Source organism: Polistes canadensis, unplaced genomic scaffold (assembly GCF_001313835.1).
Source record: "Polistes canadensis isolate GaletaPanama2010 unplaced genomic scaffold, ASM131383v1 scaffold_0, whole genome shotgun sequence".
Taxonomy (NCBI): domain Eukaryota; kingdom Metazoa; phylum Arthropoda; class Insecta; order Hymenoptera; family Vespidae; genus Polistes; species Polistes canadensis.
In genome coordinates this window covers 2,666,515-2,680,748 of record NW_014569547.1, presented here as the reverse complement: position 1 = coordinate 2,680,748, position 14,234 = coordinate 2,666,515, and the positions used below count along the sequence as shown (strand labels likewise).

At 26.1% G+C, this 14,234-nt stretch overlaps 3 protein-coding genes and 1 long non-coding RNA gene across 8 annotated transcripts in view; 3 read left to right on the top strand and 1 right to left on the bottom strand.

The window, feature by feature from the left end:
* Positions 1-12,644, bottom strand: part of LOC106785161 — a 73,191-nt gene extending 60,547 nt beyond the window's left edge. For all 3 annotated transcript variants that reach the window (XR_001381505.1, XR_001381500.1, XR_001381498.1), the window contains exons 1-2: positions 12,560-12,644; positions 12,409-12,475 (exon numbers count right to left, since the gene is read on the bottom strand). This is a non-coding gene — a long non-coding RNA (uncharacterized LOC106785161). The remainder of the gene's footprint in view (positions 1-12,408; positions 12,476-12,559) is intronic.
* LOC106784795 (ATP-binding cassette sub-family G member 1-like) lies at positions 259-10,883 on the top strand. Of its 3 annotated transcripts, none has more exons than XM_014744900.1 (12): positions 259-344; positions 3,795-4,056; positions 7,367-7,484; positions 7,994-8,183; positions 8,365-8,510; positions 8,585-8,826; positions 8,909-9,108; positions 9,209-9,377; positions 9,445-9,545; positions 9,629-9,784; positions 9,866-10,106; positions 10,194-10,883. In XM_014744900.1, exons 2-12 carry the CDS (start codon positions 3,909-3,911, stop codon positions 10,361-10,363), a joined length of 1,881 nt encoding a protein of 626 aa, XP_014600386.1. In that variant the 5' UTR covers positions 259-344; positions 3,795-3,908; the 3' UTR covers positions 10,364-10,883. The 3 variants fall into 3 exon arrangements, with proteins under 3 accessions (XP_014600386.1, XP_014600224.1, XP_014600303.1); XM_014744738.1 differs by having other exon boundaries at positions 294-401; XM_014744817.1 differs by lacking the exon at positions 259-344 and adding an exon at positions 471-711.
* LOC106785014 (radial spoke head protein 9 homolog) lies at positions 11,396-12,604 on the top strand. Its single transcript, XM_014745153.1, has 4 exons — positions 11,396-11,622; positions 11,725-11,890; positions 11,976-12,264; positions 12,413-12,604. Exons 1-4 carry the CDS (start codon positions 11,396-11,398, stop codon positions 12,571-12,573), a joined length of 843 nt encoding a protein of 280 aa, XP_014600639.1. The 3' UTR covers positions 12,574-12,604.
* Positions 12,645-12,900: 256 nt separating the features above from the next.
* LOC106790271 (putative protein TPRXL) overlaps positions 12,901-14,234 on the top strand; it is a 77,387-nt gene continuing 76,053 nt past the window's right edge. Inside the window, exon 1 of the mRNA XM_014755168.1 lies at positions 12,901-13,044. The gene's annotated coding sequence lies outside the window, so the exon portion shown is untranslated. The remainder of the gene's footprint in view (positions 13,045-14,234) is intronic.

The following is a 14,234-nucleotide window of genomic DNA, read 5'->3' as shown; positions in this document are numbered from 1 at the left end:
CTAAAAATTGCGCCACAAATAATCAAGTCAAAAAATTATAAATTATGTATGATAATTTATCATGATGTCAATTGTGAATGTCAAGGATGAAATAAAGGAAGAAGACAATTTTTAATATAACAAGAAAGATAAAAATACAAAATAAAAAAATAAGGAAGAAAACAAAATGGCATTTATAAGAAAAGATGAAAAGATATAAAATAGAGTAAACAGTAGGTGCATTTAATTTTGTTAATTTAAAATACGGAGCATGCGTGTTGGCATCCTACAAAGTAGCGTCGCGTCGTCACTACTAGACGTAATATAAAGGAACTCCCTCAAAGTCTGATACGAGTATAACATAAGTAAGTTAAGTGGTATTAGTCGTGTTTTAGAACCAGTTTGCCGCCACTGTTCGTACTGTATGTATCTTTTATCTAAACCATTCTTTCTCTGTGTCTGTATACCTCTCTCTCTCTCTCTCTCTCTCTCTCTCTCTCTCTCTCTCTCTCTCTCTCTCTCTCTTTCTCTCTTTCTTCTTTATCCATTCACTCTCATTTTCAGTGTTAACAAATTATTTAAGTTGTTGGTAACAGTGACTTACGTATTTAATGAAATTATAAAAATAGTGACTATAGTTACAATCGAACAACTTTTAAAAGTGCATTTGTGATAATCTAATACCCAATTAGTTTATTATTCTTACTTCTTCAACTGGTTGATTATTCCTCTGTTAGTATTTATCTCTTGTGCATCTCTCTTAGTATCTATCTTTCTCTTTCTCCCTTTTTTAAACTACTACTTTTACTCTTTTATACTTTTTATTGATCATCTTCGCTTGATCGTTCGGTCGTTCGTTCGTTCGTTCGTTCATTCGTAAGTTCACTTGCTTTTTCTACGAAGGTGTTCATTATTTTTACTTTATTTCAATGTATATATATATATATATATATATTTTTTTTTCTATTATTATTTTATAGTAATTTTACCAATGATTTATACGTATAACATGATTCGTCTTTATTTCGATTTTTTAACAATATTTTATTATTCCAATAGAAATTTTTCCGATACTTTTTTTTTTTTTTATTTGCATCTCAAATTTGCGTCATTTTCATTCTTTTTATATATATTATATAAATTTGTTTCTTTTTTCTTATTTTAAACGTAACTTAAAGATTTATAATACGATTATTCACACTTATTATTAACATAAATTAATTTCATATACACAAGCGGAGATTATTCTATTTTGTCTTTTAATAACAATTACATCATGTATATCTTATTTTTTATTCAGCACATTGAATATGAAATAGAAATTGGAAACATGATCGTACCTTTCTCTATATTTCTCTTTCACTCTTTTTTTATATTGCAAATAAATCTTCTTAGGAAATAAAACAAAAAAACCTAGATAACCTTAATCAATCAAATAATACGACGAAATTACATAACAGACATTTTATACGTATTAATCAAATTGGGTTGCAATAATAAAAAAAAGAAAAAAACCATATTTATTTTGTAAAAGAAATACATGTTAAAAATATACTAAATATTTATTTTATCATGTGCAACTGGAGATTATCTTATCGACACACCAAACCATACAATTTTTTGTTTTATTTATTTTTTTATATTTGTTATCTTATTTAGACGTTTAAAAACCTGTATAGAAGTGTTACAAAAAAATTTAAAATAATTATTCCTGTTTGAATATCGAGAGACTTCATAGATATAAATTACGATAGTGTAAAAAAAACAAATTATAAATAATCACGTCGTTTCAATCTAATCTACTGTTTCGTAATATTTTCCAAGTAAAAAAAGCAAAATGGACAATTTTTACAATTAATAACATCAACAAATATAATAACTTGCAATTTGCTACAATGGAAGGGGGAGGAGGGGGAATTAAAAAGAAACGAAATAAAAAAAATTTACTTGCGATCTATTACAAGAATTTACCTTGACATTTTACTGAATAAAAAAATCTAAAAAAAATAATTAATGCACGATTCAATTCATTGCAGAAGCAATAAAATATATATATAAAACAATAAATACTTCAGTTTACTAGACTTATCTAGCAGTGCTAACCGGTTTTTTTTGTATGAAAGAACATAACCAAATATACAAACGGTGACCTACTTAAACATTATTACGAAAATTTGTATTTACATATTTAGTATTTCTTTTCTTTTTTTGTTATACCATTCAATTAGAATAAAAAACGTGAGCGTAATACACGAACATTTTTTAAGTAATTGAACTAGAATTGTTGAAATCTATAGTTTAATTCATTAATAATATTTTCTAAAAATTACATGCAAAATTAATTAATTTTATACACATACATATACATAATTCGATCCATTAATAACAAAAGTTTTTGTTTAACTAGATTAATCCGTTTATCTCGTTTGATAGTGTTTAATGGATGGCAACAATATAGCTAAAATAAGTGATAAGGATTCACAAACGTTAGCAGTGCATCGTTTAAAAACATCTATCTTTTGTCTGACATGATTACAAACATTTCAATGCCTTAATGATGCTTCTAGCCTTCGGAGTAAATTTCATATAACATTTTTTATATAAATCTTTTTATTCTTTTTTTTTTTCAATTTCAATAATAACAGTCGAGGTAAAAAAAAGATAATAAACTTAAAATAACAAATCCTCTATAATTATAACAAATTTCCAAGGAAAAACTTATTTTGCAACTTTGTTATACAATGTTTATTATTACATAACATTAAATTGAAAAAAGTTCTTTGAATCAGTTTCTTTTGAATTTTCTCGTAACGAATGTAAATTACAATGTATATCATATAATATGTCTGACATTAAAATAACTAATAAAAATGTCTGGTTTTAGATACAACGATGATACACGTTTATATACGAATATAAGGATAAAGTATTAATTCAAATCGTTAATTTAATATGTTAGAATGCAACTGAGAAAAAATAATTTAATGAATGCATCTAACAAAATTACATATAATTATATTATTTAATAACAATCATATTAAAGAGTCACATACGATTCATGATTTCTTTAATATTATATCATGATTTTTCCCTATTTATTTACATAATAGTTTATTTAAATGAAACTATTTATCTTAATTTTTTATCATCTATTACTAACATTGCATCGGACGTTTAAATACATTCTATTGCTTATATGTTAATTACTGCACGTATATGCCTATTATTATTAATTGTCTTTTACAATATGAACAATCCTACAAAACATTCTCACTTAACTTTTTATAATAATTATATGAGATTATGTGATGTCCTCAGATAATACTTTATATTTTTTGTCCAATTAATCATTATGTTAATAAGTTCATAATATTTGATATATAATATAACCAAAAGATGATTCCTGTGTGTATGTGTCTATAGCATTATTATCTTATAAAGAAATTAATTTTTTCTCATTAAATATAAATCCTCACAAGATTATAATTTTGTTCATTATTAGGAAAAAAGCTAACAACTCTTAATGATATTAAATTCGATAAACTACATTCTCAGATGTTGTTATAAAAAAGAATGAATAGTTTATTTAACAATTAGTAATACCACCTTCTTTACGTTATAATCTTAAAATGAAACAATAATTTTAATAATTATATAATATAAAATTTTGCTCTATAAATTGATCATTAATTGATAAATAAAAATAACGAAATATTTCAGATCCGTATTTCTATTTATTATCTCAATTATAATTAAAAAACTGATAATTTTTATTTTTTGTAATATATTTGACCTGATTACTTCTTTATTTTTAGAAATTAACATAAGACGATTCGAATAATCAAGAATGAATCAAATGTCGAGAAGTTTTTGAATTTTTCAAAAGATAAATCAGAGACAAGTTTATAATTTATTCAAATATCAAAATAATGGATAAAATTGGTGAAAGAAACGAACCTACGAAAAATAACCCGTTTGATGACGAAACTTTCACTACTTTTGGACATCTTACAAAATTAACACCTTTGGACATTGATTTTCACGATTTAACGTACAGCGTGCCATTTGAAGGAAAAGGTAAGCAAACAATAAATAAATATATTCCTTTATAAGGGAAAAAAAAAGTTTTTCTTTTAATTTCAGATTAGTTCTCAATCATTATTTATGAAATTCTTGTATTCCCGCGTTTTTTTAGAGATATTAAATAGATATACTCTATTCCTTTTTTTCCTTTTAATTTTTTATTTATCTGCATAGATGTGTTTACTCATTTAAAAGTTTAATTATGAATCAGAAATTCTAAGGAAAACAAAGAAAAAAAACTCGTCTTATCATTTTACAAGCAAAGGTCTTGTGTTACTAAACATAATGCAACCTGAATCATTGCAATTTGCAAATATGCGTCATTTAATGATTCTTTTAATTATATATATAAACATGCTAATGTCAATATGTATTTATCATATAATTGGCAATTAATACTTTAATGGCTGTAATTTTTTTTTTAAGATTCTTTCGACTCATATTTCTTTTGTCCAGCTTTAAACGCATGATATCGCGACATTCATTTAATAGCTGTTCCGCGTGAAATTAACGTTAGGTCATCGGACGGTATAATATTTAAAATAAAAAAAGTTATTAATGTCTATCTCGTTTTGTTCTTCTCCGTTTCCTTTTCTTCTTCTTCTTAATTTTTGGCAATGAAAATTTCGATGTTTCTCAATGTTAGTTCATGAATATTTTTATTTTATACAAAATAACGAAGCGATGGATTGAAAAAAAAGATTGCAACTCTAACAAATAGATGAAGATACTGTATATATATATATAGAAATACCAGGATAATTAAGAAATAAAAACAAGAAAATTACCATAAGCTACTACGCAGTATCTTTTATAATCGGATGATAAAAACGAAATCACTCTTGTCACTAACAGTCATTTTAATTTATCAAAATTATGTAGTTGCATATGTACATATACATGAATAATTTATTCATTTACATGATTAATATTAGTTAGTTTTAAGGAAATAGAAAACTCTACAAAATAAAAGAGATTTTTTCAAATGTGAAAAAAGTATTGTACGTAAAAATACCATATTAAATTTTTGTAGGGACGTAAAAACATAGCAACAGTAGATTTCCGGGAGATACATTCTGTTATGATTATTATCATTCCGGATATGATTATAATAGAACAATGACGTTCACTTTCTATTCACCCACAGCATGTATATCTTTCTCTTTTTTTATTCAGAATCTTAATATTTAATTACTCCCTACTTTAGTATCGATTATATAATCTCTTACGTCCATTCATTGCCAATTAATTTTAATTTTCATTTTCATGAAACGTTTGGAATTAAAATAAATAGATAAAAATTAATTTCGTTTGGCATTTATGTGTATGTGTGTGTGTGTGTGTGTGTGTAGTCATACAAATAATATTTATGATGTTTTTACTTGGAATAATATAAAATCCCATTAACGTATATATAGTAAGCATATTTTTTAATTATTATTTCAAAGATTAATACAAATTGAAATGGACAATTTTCAAACATTTTTAGCATTTTAATTAAATAATAACGACTTCGTATTATAACTTTAATTTGATAAAATTGACATATGAACTTTATATTTTTTATCTATCATCGCGTGAAAGTAATGAACAAAAAAAGTATGACAGTGAATGTTAAAACTTTCATCGATAATTCTTCTTTGCTGAAAGGTGAATACGTTCGAATCATTTAAATCTCGAACAATTCTAATAATAGGTTCACAAGAAACGTCATAAAAGTAGTCGAGATACTTCCGCTAGAAAATTTTCTATTAATTTATCTCATCTCTTTGAAAATTTATTGAACCATTAGAAACGATTGTTTTCTTATTTTCGATTTAATAATTAATCATCTAAATCTTATTAATTGTTATATTAATAATTTAAATTTAACGTGCATTTTTCTTTAAATATAATTAACAATATTTAAGATTAATTTCTTAAGTATCGGTTTGTGTGAAACTTTCGATCGGTTTAATCTTTCGTTTTAAATGTTACAATTTCTAATGTTAATTACCAAACAAAAATTACAATTCTAAAACCAAATTGATATAACTAGTAGCTAGTGTAAGGTTTGTAAATGCTTAAAAAAAAAAAAAGAAGGAAAAATAGAATCTTTTTACATTGTACGTCAAACGTTTTGCGCATTACGCGAAATATTTGAATGAATGTGCACTTTTATGAAACACATAAATGATGAATGAAAAAAAAATGCGGAATAAAAAAATTTAAATTGCTTTCCGTTTACAGTTAACGTCAGCGAGTTGGAAAATGAATATGTGTGTTAAGGTCAATAATTTGTTGATAGAGGCAATAACGACAAATAAAAAATTATTATTGCTTTATAATTTATCTCATTCGAATTATAATAACATTAATAAATATAATAATTAGATATATTTATAAATACTTATCTATATATAACTATATGATTAACAAATGTTTCCTCGTATTTAACTTATTATAAATTATGCGAAGATATAAATCAATGACACTTGGAAAATGTTATTGAAAGCTTATTGATGACCGGAAATTGTGATAGACAAAATAAATTTTGTCAATTCTTACGACCTTTCAACCTTTCAACGTGGTATATTAAAAGTCGATAAAGCAGCACGATTAATAGAAAATCAGTTTTCAAAGGAAAGAAAAAAATAAAACGAACAAATATGTACAAACACTCACTGTACGCTTTTATTTTATGTTTGTTTTCATAGTTTTCGAAGGACACCTTATTGAAATCATTAAATCAATAGAGAAACTCTTTCTAAAGACTACACATAATCTTCATTTGAAAGGCCATAAAAGCACATATTTATTTTTTTCGGATTTAGAATCGTGTAACGTATACAAGTATTTTGAAAAAATATCGAAGAATATTATTCTTATACTTGGGATCAAAAATTTCAATTTTATATTTTAACTACTCGCTTCTTAAGAACGCATAAAAAATAAATAATTTTAGTGCATAATAAAATGCTTTTTATATACTTTCCCAAAAACATATAGTTATTTCGAGAAAAAGCTTATGATTTTCACGATTTAATTGAACGTAGTATGATATTTCAAAAAAAAAAAAAAAAGAAAAAATTAAAATGTTTAATACCGTTTATATAATAAATACTTTGTGGAATATGTGTGGCAATATTTACAATTCTCATTGCATAATTGCACACATTGAAATGTTACGCGTTTATTTTGAATATTTCAACGTGTGTTTATCTCTACTCATAAGTAAAAAAAAAAAAAAAAAGAAAAAAAAAAGAAGAAGAAAAAGATATTTTTCATCCGTTTATAGTATTCTTATCTTTTCCTCCTATCCAAGGTTCAAAAGTAATTTTACGAGGAATAAGCGGTCAATTTAAATCCGGTGAATTGACGGCTATTTTGGGTGCCTCCGGAGCAGGAAAATCAACTTTGTTAAACATTCTTGCTGGATATAAGTAAGTATTAAAATATAAAATTAAATAATATTAAATCTAAAAATACAATGAATTTGCCTAGCGTAGTAGTTTAAGAAGGAAGAATAAAAGGTGTTATTGAACTTATCATATTGAAGATAATTAAAATTTCAAATAGATAATTATGGGATTGGCATGGGAAAAGAGGAAAGGGAGAATGAAAGGTCAGAGACCTTTAAACCTTTAACATTACGACGGAATGAAATTTTGAAATAAATTACAACTTGGAAGAGACTGTAAAGTCCAAAGTCTAATAACATTAGATATATTATATGCACATCATTTTTACATAAACATTGATTATAATTGCACTACTTTGATCTATTTATTCAATTCGAGCTAATTATTAATAAAATAACAACTATCTACAGAAATATAAATGATAATCAAGAAAGAAATTTGGATTTTTTTTTTATTTAATTTTATTTATTATTTTAATATTTGTATGTTTGTTTATCTCTGTTATATTTCTTTTTCTGAATATGTTTCAGATGTCAAGAAGCAACCGGTTCAATAAACATTAATGGAATACCAAGAGACTTAAAAGAATTTAAAAAAAGTTCTTGTTATATAATGCAAAATGATTTAATTCAACCGAAACTTACGGTTACTGAGTCTATGCATTTCGCAATCGATTTGAAAATTGGTTCTAAACTGACGAAAAAAGAGAAATCGGCAATAGTAAGTAGATTTGGATTTATTTTTTATTTTTTTTTTCTAGCCTTTTTGAAACCAATACAATTATGTACACGCATTTATACTATTCTATATTTTATTAATTTTAATTAATCTCTTATTATTTCAATTAATTAACGAATTAAAAGAGCATAAAACATATAAAACTTATTACAAATTTTTTCAGATCAAAGAAATCATAAATATATTAAGGCTGACCAATGCAAGGGATACAATTTCAGATACACTTTCAGGCGGAGAAAAGAAAAGACTATCTATTGCTTTAGAAATGGTGAACAATCCATCTATACTATTTCTTGATGAACCTACTACGTAAGTTAACACAAAATTTCTTTTTTCATCTTTCTAAAAGGACTATTTAAAAATATACGTTTATTCTTTCACAGAGGGTTAGACGAAATATCTTCGATACAAACCATCTTACTTCTCCAAAAATTAACAAAACACTTAACAAGAACTATAATCTGTTCGATTCACACGCCAAGTGCATCTATTTTTTCTAAGTTTGATAACGTATACGTTATGGCAAATGGACAATGCGTTTATAGAGGTCCATCTAATAATATAGTATCATTTTTTCAACAAATTAATATTGAATGTCCGATTCATTATAATCCGGCTGATTTCAGTAAGTATTTCAAAAGAAATTTCTATTTATGATTACATTTCATTTCTCATATTTTATCTTATTTTTGTAATTTCCTTTACAGTTATCGAAATTTCTACAGGAGAATACGGACAAGAAAAAGTTGATGAAATGATCACTTACGTTGAAAGAAATTTTCCAATTTTACCTGTAAAAGAAACTATCACAAAATTCGAACTAGAAAGAAAAAATTTTAGAATATCATGGTACATACAATTCATCACATTATTTAAGAGGATGATGTTACAATTATATAGAGACAAAGTAAGAAATAATAAAGAGAAAAAGTCTACCTCGTGACCTTTTCATATAAGATTTTTCTCATATATCACTATCTTATATTGTCATCTTTTTTATTTTTCAGAAATACGAATACCTCAAGATATCTTTACACATTTTTTTAGGTTTCATAAACGGTCTTATTTTTCTAAACTTTGGGAATGATGCCTCAAAAACTCTCTTTAACTTTGGTTTCTGCTTTATCTGTTTGATTATCTTTCTTTATATACCAATGTTTCCGATATTGTTACGTTGTATGTAAGAATCTACTTACACATATATAAAGTCAAAGAAGAAAAATTATAATTACAACTATTTCAGATCCCTCCGAGATCCATCTGGTCAAAAGAGAACACTTTAACAGATGGTACAATCTGAGCTCCTATTATTTTGCTCTCACTCTATCTTCTATTCCTGCCCAGGTTGATATAAATATTATTATAATTTGTATATTTAAAAAAAAAAAAAGAAAAAGCATACATACTTATAGCATTTAATTTTACAGTTTTTTAATACATTGATTTACGTCTTGATGGTTTATAATTTCACTGGACAACCCCTAGAGTTTAGTAGGATAAGCAGATTTTTCTTAATTTGTCTCGTTTGTGCTTTTATTGCTGAAAGTATAGGTCTATCTATTGCCTGCACGTTAAATGTGGTGGTATGTTGCGTATTGTTATCAAATTAATTTCTTTTATATATATATTTACAATTTAATTATAATCTATGTTATATATTTCAGAATGGTATGTTTATTGGACCAGCAATAGCAGCTTCTTTAATGTTAATTTCTATCCAAGGCATGGGAGATCCTGAGCCACTGTCTATTTATCGTATAATAGTGATGTATTCTAGTTATTTAAGATACGGATTAGAAGGTCTGGTAATATCAATGTATGGATTTAACAGAGGAAAACTGTATTGTCCACCAGAGGAAGATTTTTGTCCCATACATTCACCTATAGAATTACTCCGACTAATGAGTAAGAATTATATTTTTAACAAATTTTCAATATTTTCTCTAATCATATTTAAAATATCTTTTATTTATACATTCATTGTCATTTTAGAGATGGAACATACTATTTATTGGGTAGATCTTTTGGTCCTCGTTATTATTCTTATTTTCTTGAAAGCGATTACATTTTATTTAATAAGACAACGACTTTACCCAAACAAAACATTCAAAACGCTTCATCTTATTGGACAGATACTAAAAAGTCGGATTAATAGTGCTTGATTACTTATCATTTTAATGACATTAGAATAGAATTGAATAAACAGATATTACTTGTATTATATATTTTATAGTTACAGCTATTTAATATATCTTTTTTAAATACTTTAGTTTAAACATTAATGAAAGTTTTTAATTATATTCTTAATGCAAAGAGTATAGTTTTTTAAATCAATTCTTTTTAAATATTATTAAGATCAAGATTCTCTGGTCTTTAACAAAATTCTGATTACGTATAAGAATTATTTCTCATATTAATAAACGCGATATAACTCTCTCTATTTTATTGTTTACCGTAAGTACAAATTATTACTATTGTAGACATTTTTGATATCGATATATGCGAAAAATAATATTAAATTTAGTTAATAAGAGTCATTAATGTTTTTGATAAATACACAAAGGAAGTGTTTGTACAAAAATTATTCTCTATTAGATCGTTAAATATGCAACTGCCTATAATTAAAGGAAAATGTATATTAATTTAACGAATTGTCTGTGAATTTAATAAAATAAAACATTACTATATGTGCCTATATATTTTTCCATGATCTGATAGTACTGATATCCTATTTCCTTTCTTTTTTTAGGAAAATTAATACGTAAATGATTATGTATATGTATAAAAATTCCATCAAAATTAGATTGTTGAAAAAATTATTATTTTTTTTGTATGATATTTAATACAAATTAGATGTATTAATTAACAGAAAAAACATCTATTATTTCTTCCCACAGGAAAGGATATTTTTGTTTATAGATAAAATGGCGCTGTACTTAATTCACAAAATTAAATCATAAAAGATGCAACGTTGCTAGTTTCACGAATCGATTATCAATTATTTGTTTAAATAATCTCATCCTAAATGAAAGATTTAATATACTTAACATATTTTCTCTCAAGTCCCATAAGTCATACTATTGTACAATACTTATAAAAATCCAATTAAATTTTTTTATGATTAAAAGATTTTAACGAGGGAATATTGTTTTTATATTTAAAACAATTTGTTAAGAAAAATTAAGAAAAAATAAATGGAATATTCAAAATTGTTGGATACTATCGATACTTTAGGTTACGCGGGAATATGCGTGAGCACGGAAAATTCTCAGCTATTAAAAAATTCCCTCTTGATATTGCAAAAAGAAAATCAATTTCGAAAGTGTTATTATTGGGGTAAAATAAATGCCATACAAAATGATTATCACATAGCTTATGGATACAAAAAAGATTGTATGAATGGAAAAATATATTATTACAGGTTATAAAAATATCTTTTCTCCAAAAAGTCAATATATAAAAATAAATACATTAAACGATACAATAAAAATAATATGAATAATTGTTTGATTTTTTTAAACAGTATGGATGGATTAAATTGGTTATTACTACCAAAGCCAGAAAAATATGCTAAATTTTTAACACCCCTTGCAATTAACAAATTCGAAGGAGAACCATCAATAGTGACAAACGTTTACGATTCTAATCCACCATTTCCATCAAATGAAGATCCTAAGCAATATTACAACGTAGAATAATTACATCATTTTAGATTGCATTAAATCATATTTATCTGAAACATCGTTCTAATATTAAATATATTTTTCTGTTCAGGGACCAATACCGAAAGAATTAAAAGAGGAAGATCGTTTGGCAACCATAGTTGAGACAATAACGGAAGAAGCAATAATTATTCCTCGTGGTGGTTGGTTCAAATGTCCAAACGGAGATATTATTGAAAATTTAGCATTCGAGGGATTAAACGAAGTAGATGCACTTAATCTTAAATCCTATCAACATGCACGTCCTCCTCAACAAAAATGGAATACTAATTTGTTAACAAGACCTGATTACGATTATGCTATCGATTTTCTTGACACCGTCGATCTGGATATTCCTCAGGGTATATACAAAAATCGTATATTCGAGAAGTTAATAATAATTTAAAAAAATAGATAACCTCAAATTTTTTTGCTGCATCGTAGAAAATATTTTGATAACTTTTTTAATTAATAAAATATATGTATAAGAAAAATTTATATCTTACTTAGGATGCTGGAATCTGCAACTTCTTATGGGATCCAATTTAATAATCCTTTACAATTTATACTGGCCTGGAATGACATTTTATCACAAATTAAATACACCTCATTACGGTTTTTTATATATTGGTAACGGTAAGAAAAATATGGATTTACCTTTCATGGTGTAACGAATGTGATAAATAAATCATTTAATCCACAAATAAAAAAACACAGATATACATAAAACCTTAACCATATAACCACACAATACATATATATATATATATATTTATATTTAATCGAGAGTTAACAATAATTATAGAAATAAATGTAAAATAAAATACTTAGTTTATACAAATACGTGTATTTAAATCGAACTTGAGATATTATTTTTCCCCATGGTAAATTAAAATCTGACCAATCACAGCGCGTTTGCGTGGAGTAGATTGGGAACGTTTGAAAAATGTATCGGAAGATGGCAGCACCATAACTGTCCGAAGTAAGGACAGGTTTCGAGTCGCAAGATACAACGACACACAGGCGCAGTGACCGGCGTAGAGAAACGAGTGAAGTGACGTTGCCAGTAACACACTGCGAGAAAGAAAGAATCCCGTATTTCTTCTTCGATATTTCCTCGGGATAATTTGGTCGTCCTAACGGTAAGTCATATTATTCAACAACAACTATATCGAACGTTAGTATCGTAGACATTATTACAAATTTTCTTCGTTACATCTTCATCGTTGTTCGATCAAATTCGTAAAGACGTTTACTCGCGGTAAGGAGCAAGAAAAGAAAGGAGGACGAAGAGGAAAAAAAAGGACGTGGAGAGAAAAAAAAAAAAAGCATAGCTTTTTCAGTGGCTGGATGCCCTTCACAAATCCCGAGCGTCTTGTCTTGTTCTTTGGTTGCTTGCTTGCTTTCCCTTGCTTGCCGGGTTACGACGCCGGTTTTGACTCGATAAACGTATTTCCTAGGGATATATTTTACATATTTCTTCGAACACTTGAATAATCTTTTCGAAACTATTCGAAATAATTATAATATATTTACGTTAGAGTCGATCCCCATCCCATAATTCGTTCTTTCTACTCGACATTTTATTTGAAATTTGAAATCTGTGGATGGAAGAAACGTTCTACGAAAAGAAAATGGGATATCAGAGTTTAATATCTTTTGTTCGTGATGATAAGCTTGGAAACAAATTAGGCGTGGACGCTTTATACATATATATATATATATATATATATATACACATGTATACGTATCTTTCTATTTCTTTCCATCTGTTTCTATCTTCTTGTCGTTGACAAGCGGCATCTCTACATCCTTTTTCTTCCTTCATTTTTCATTCATTCGGATTAGTTCGAATTCGTTTGGGGAGATCGTCCTCCACCGAATCCTACGCCTATGGAAAATGGAAACGGTCTTGTTTTTCATCAAATTTTTTTTTTCAACGTACACGCGGTATACACGACACATTTTTCATATAAACATATTTTCGTTATAATACTTGATAAGAAAGTATTATAACTGTTATGTGTACATATGGATGGTATGTTGTATGATGTGTGCGCGGATACATATGTATGCGTGTGTATATTTTTTTTCAATGTTTTTCTCGATAAGTCGTACAAAATTTTGCGTCGTTAATAGTCACATTTTATTATCACATATTATAATATGGGAGAATTACATCGATGTTCTTGTATTTTCTGTAATTTTTTTTTTTTTTTTTTTTTTTTTTTTTTTTTTTTTTTAACGTGAAATAATATTTATTCGAAAATATTTATAAAAACGTATACAGAAAAGTCCCGATTAAGAACTATTATTTGCTTTAATTTTCTTA

What these genes read in the sequence shown, in the direction of transcription:
- LOC106784795 (XM_014744900.1), top strand. Translation starts at nt 3,909, where the DNA reads ATGGATAAAATTGGTGAAAGAAACGAACCTACGAAAAATAACCCGTTT. An exon ending in TTTCTTGATGAACCTACTAC is followed by an intron (nt 8,511 to 8,584) that starts GTAAGTTAACAC and finishes ATTCTTTCACAG; the next exon opens with AGGGTTAGACGAAATATCTT. An exon ending in AGAATTACTCCGACTAATGA is followed by an intron (nt 10,107 to 10,193) that starts GTAAGAATTATA and finishes TTGTCATTTTAG; the next exon opens with AGATGGAACATACTATTTAT.
- LOC106785014 (XM_014745153.1), top strand. Translation starts at nt 11,396, where the DNA reads ATGGAATATTCAAAATTGTTGGATACTATCGATACTTTAGGTTACGCG. An exon ending in GGAAAAATATATTATTACAG is followed by an intron (nt 11,623 to 11,724) that starts GTTATAAAAATA and finishes TTTTTTAAACAG; the next exon opens with TATGGATGGATTAAATTGGT. An exon ending in CGATCTGGATATTCCTCAGG is followed by an intron (nt 12,265 to 12,412) that starts GTATATACAAAA and finishes TATCTTACTTAG; the next exon opens with GATGCTGGAATCTGCAACTT.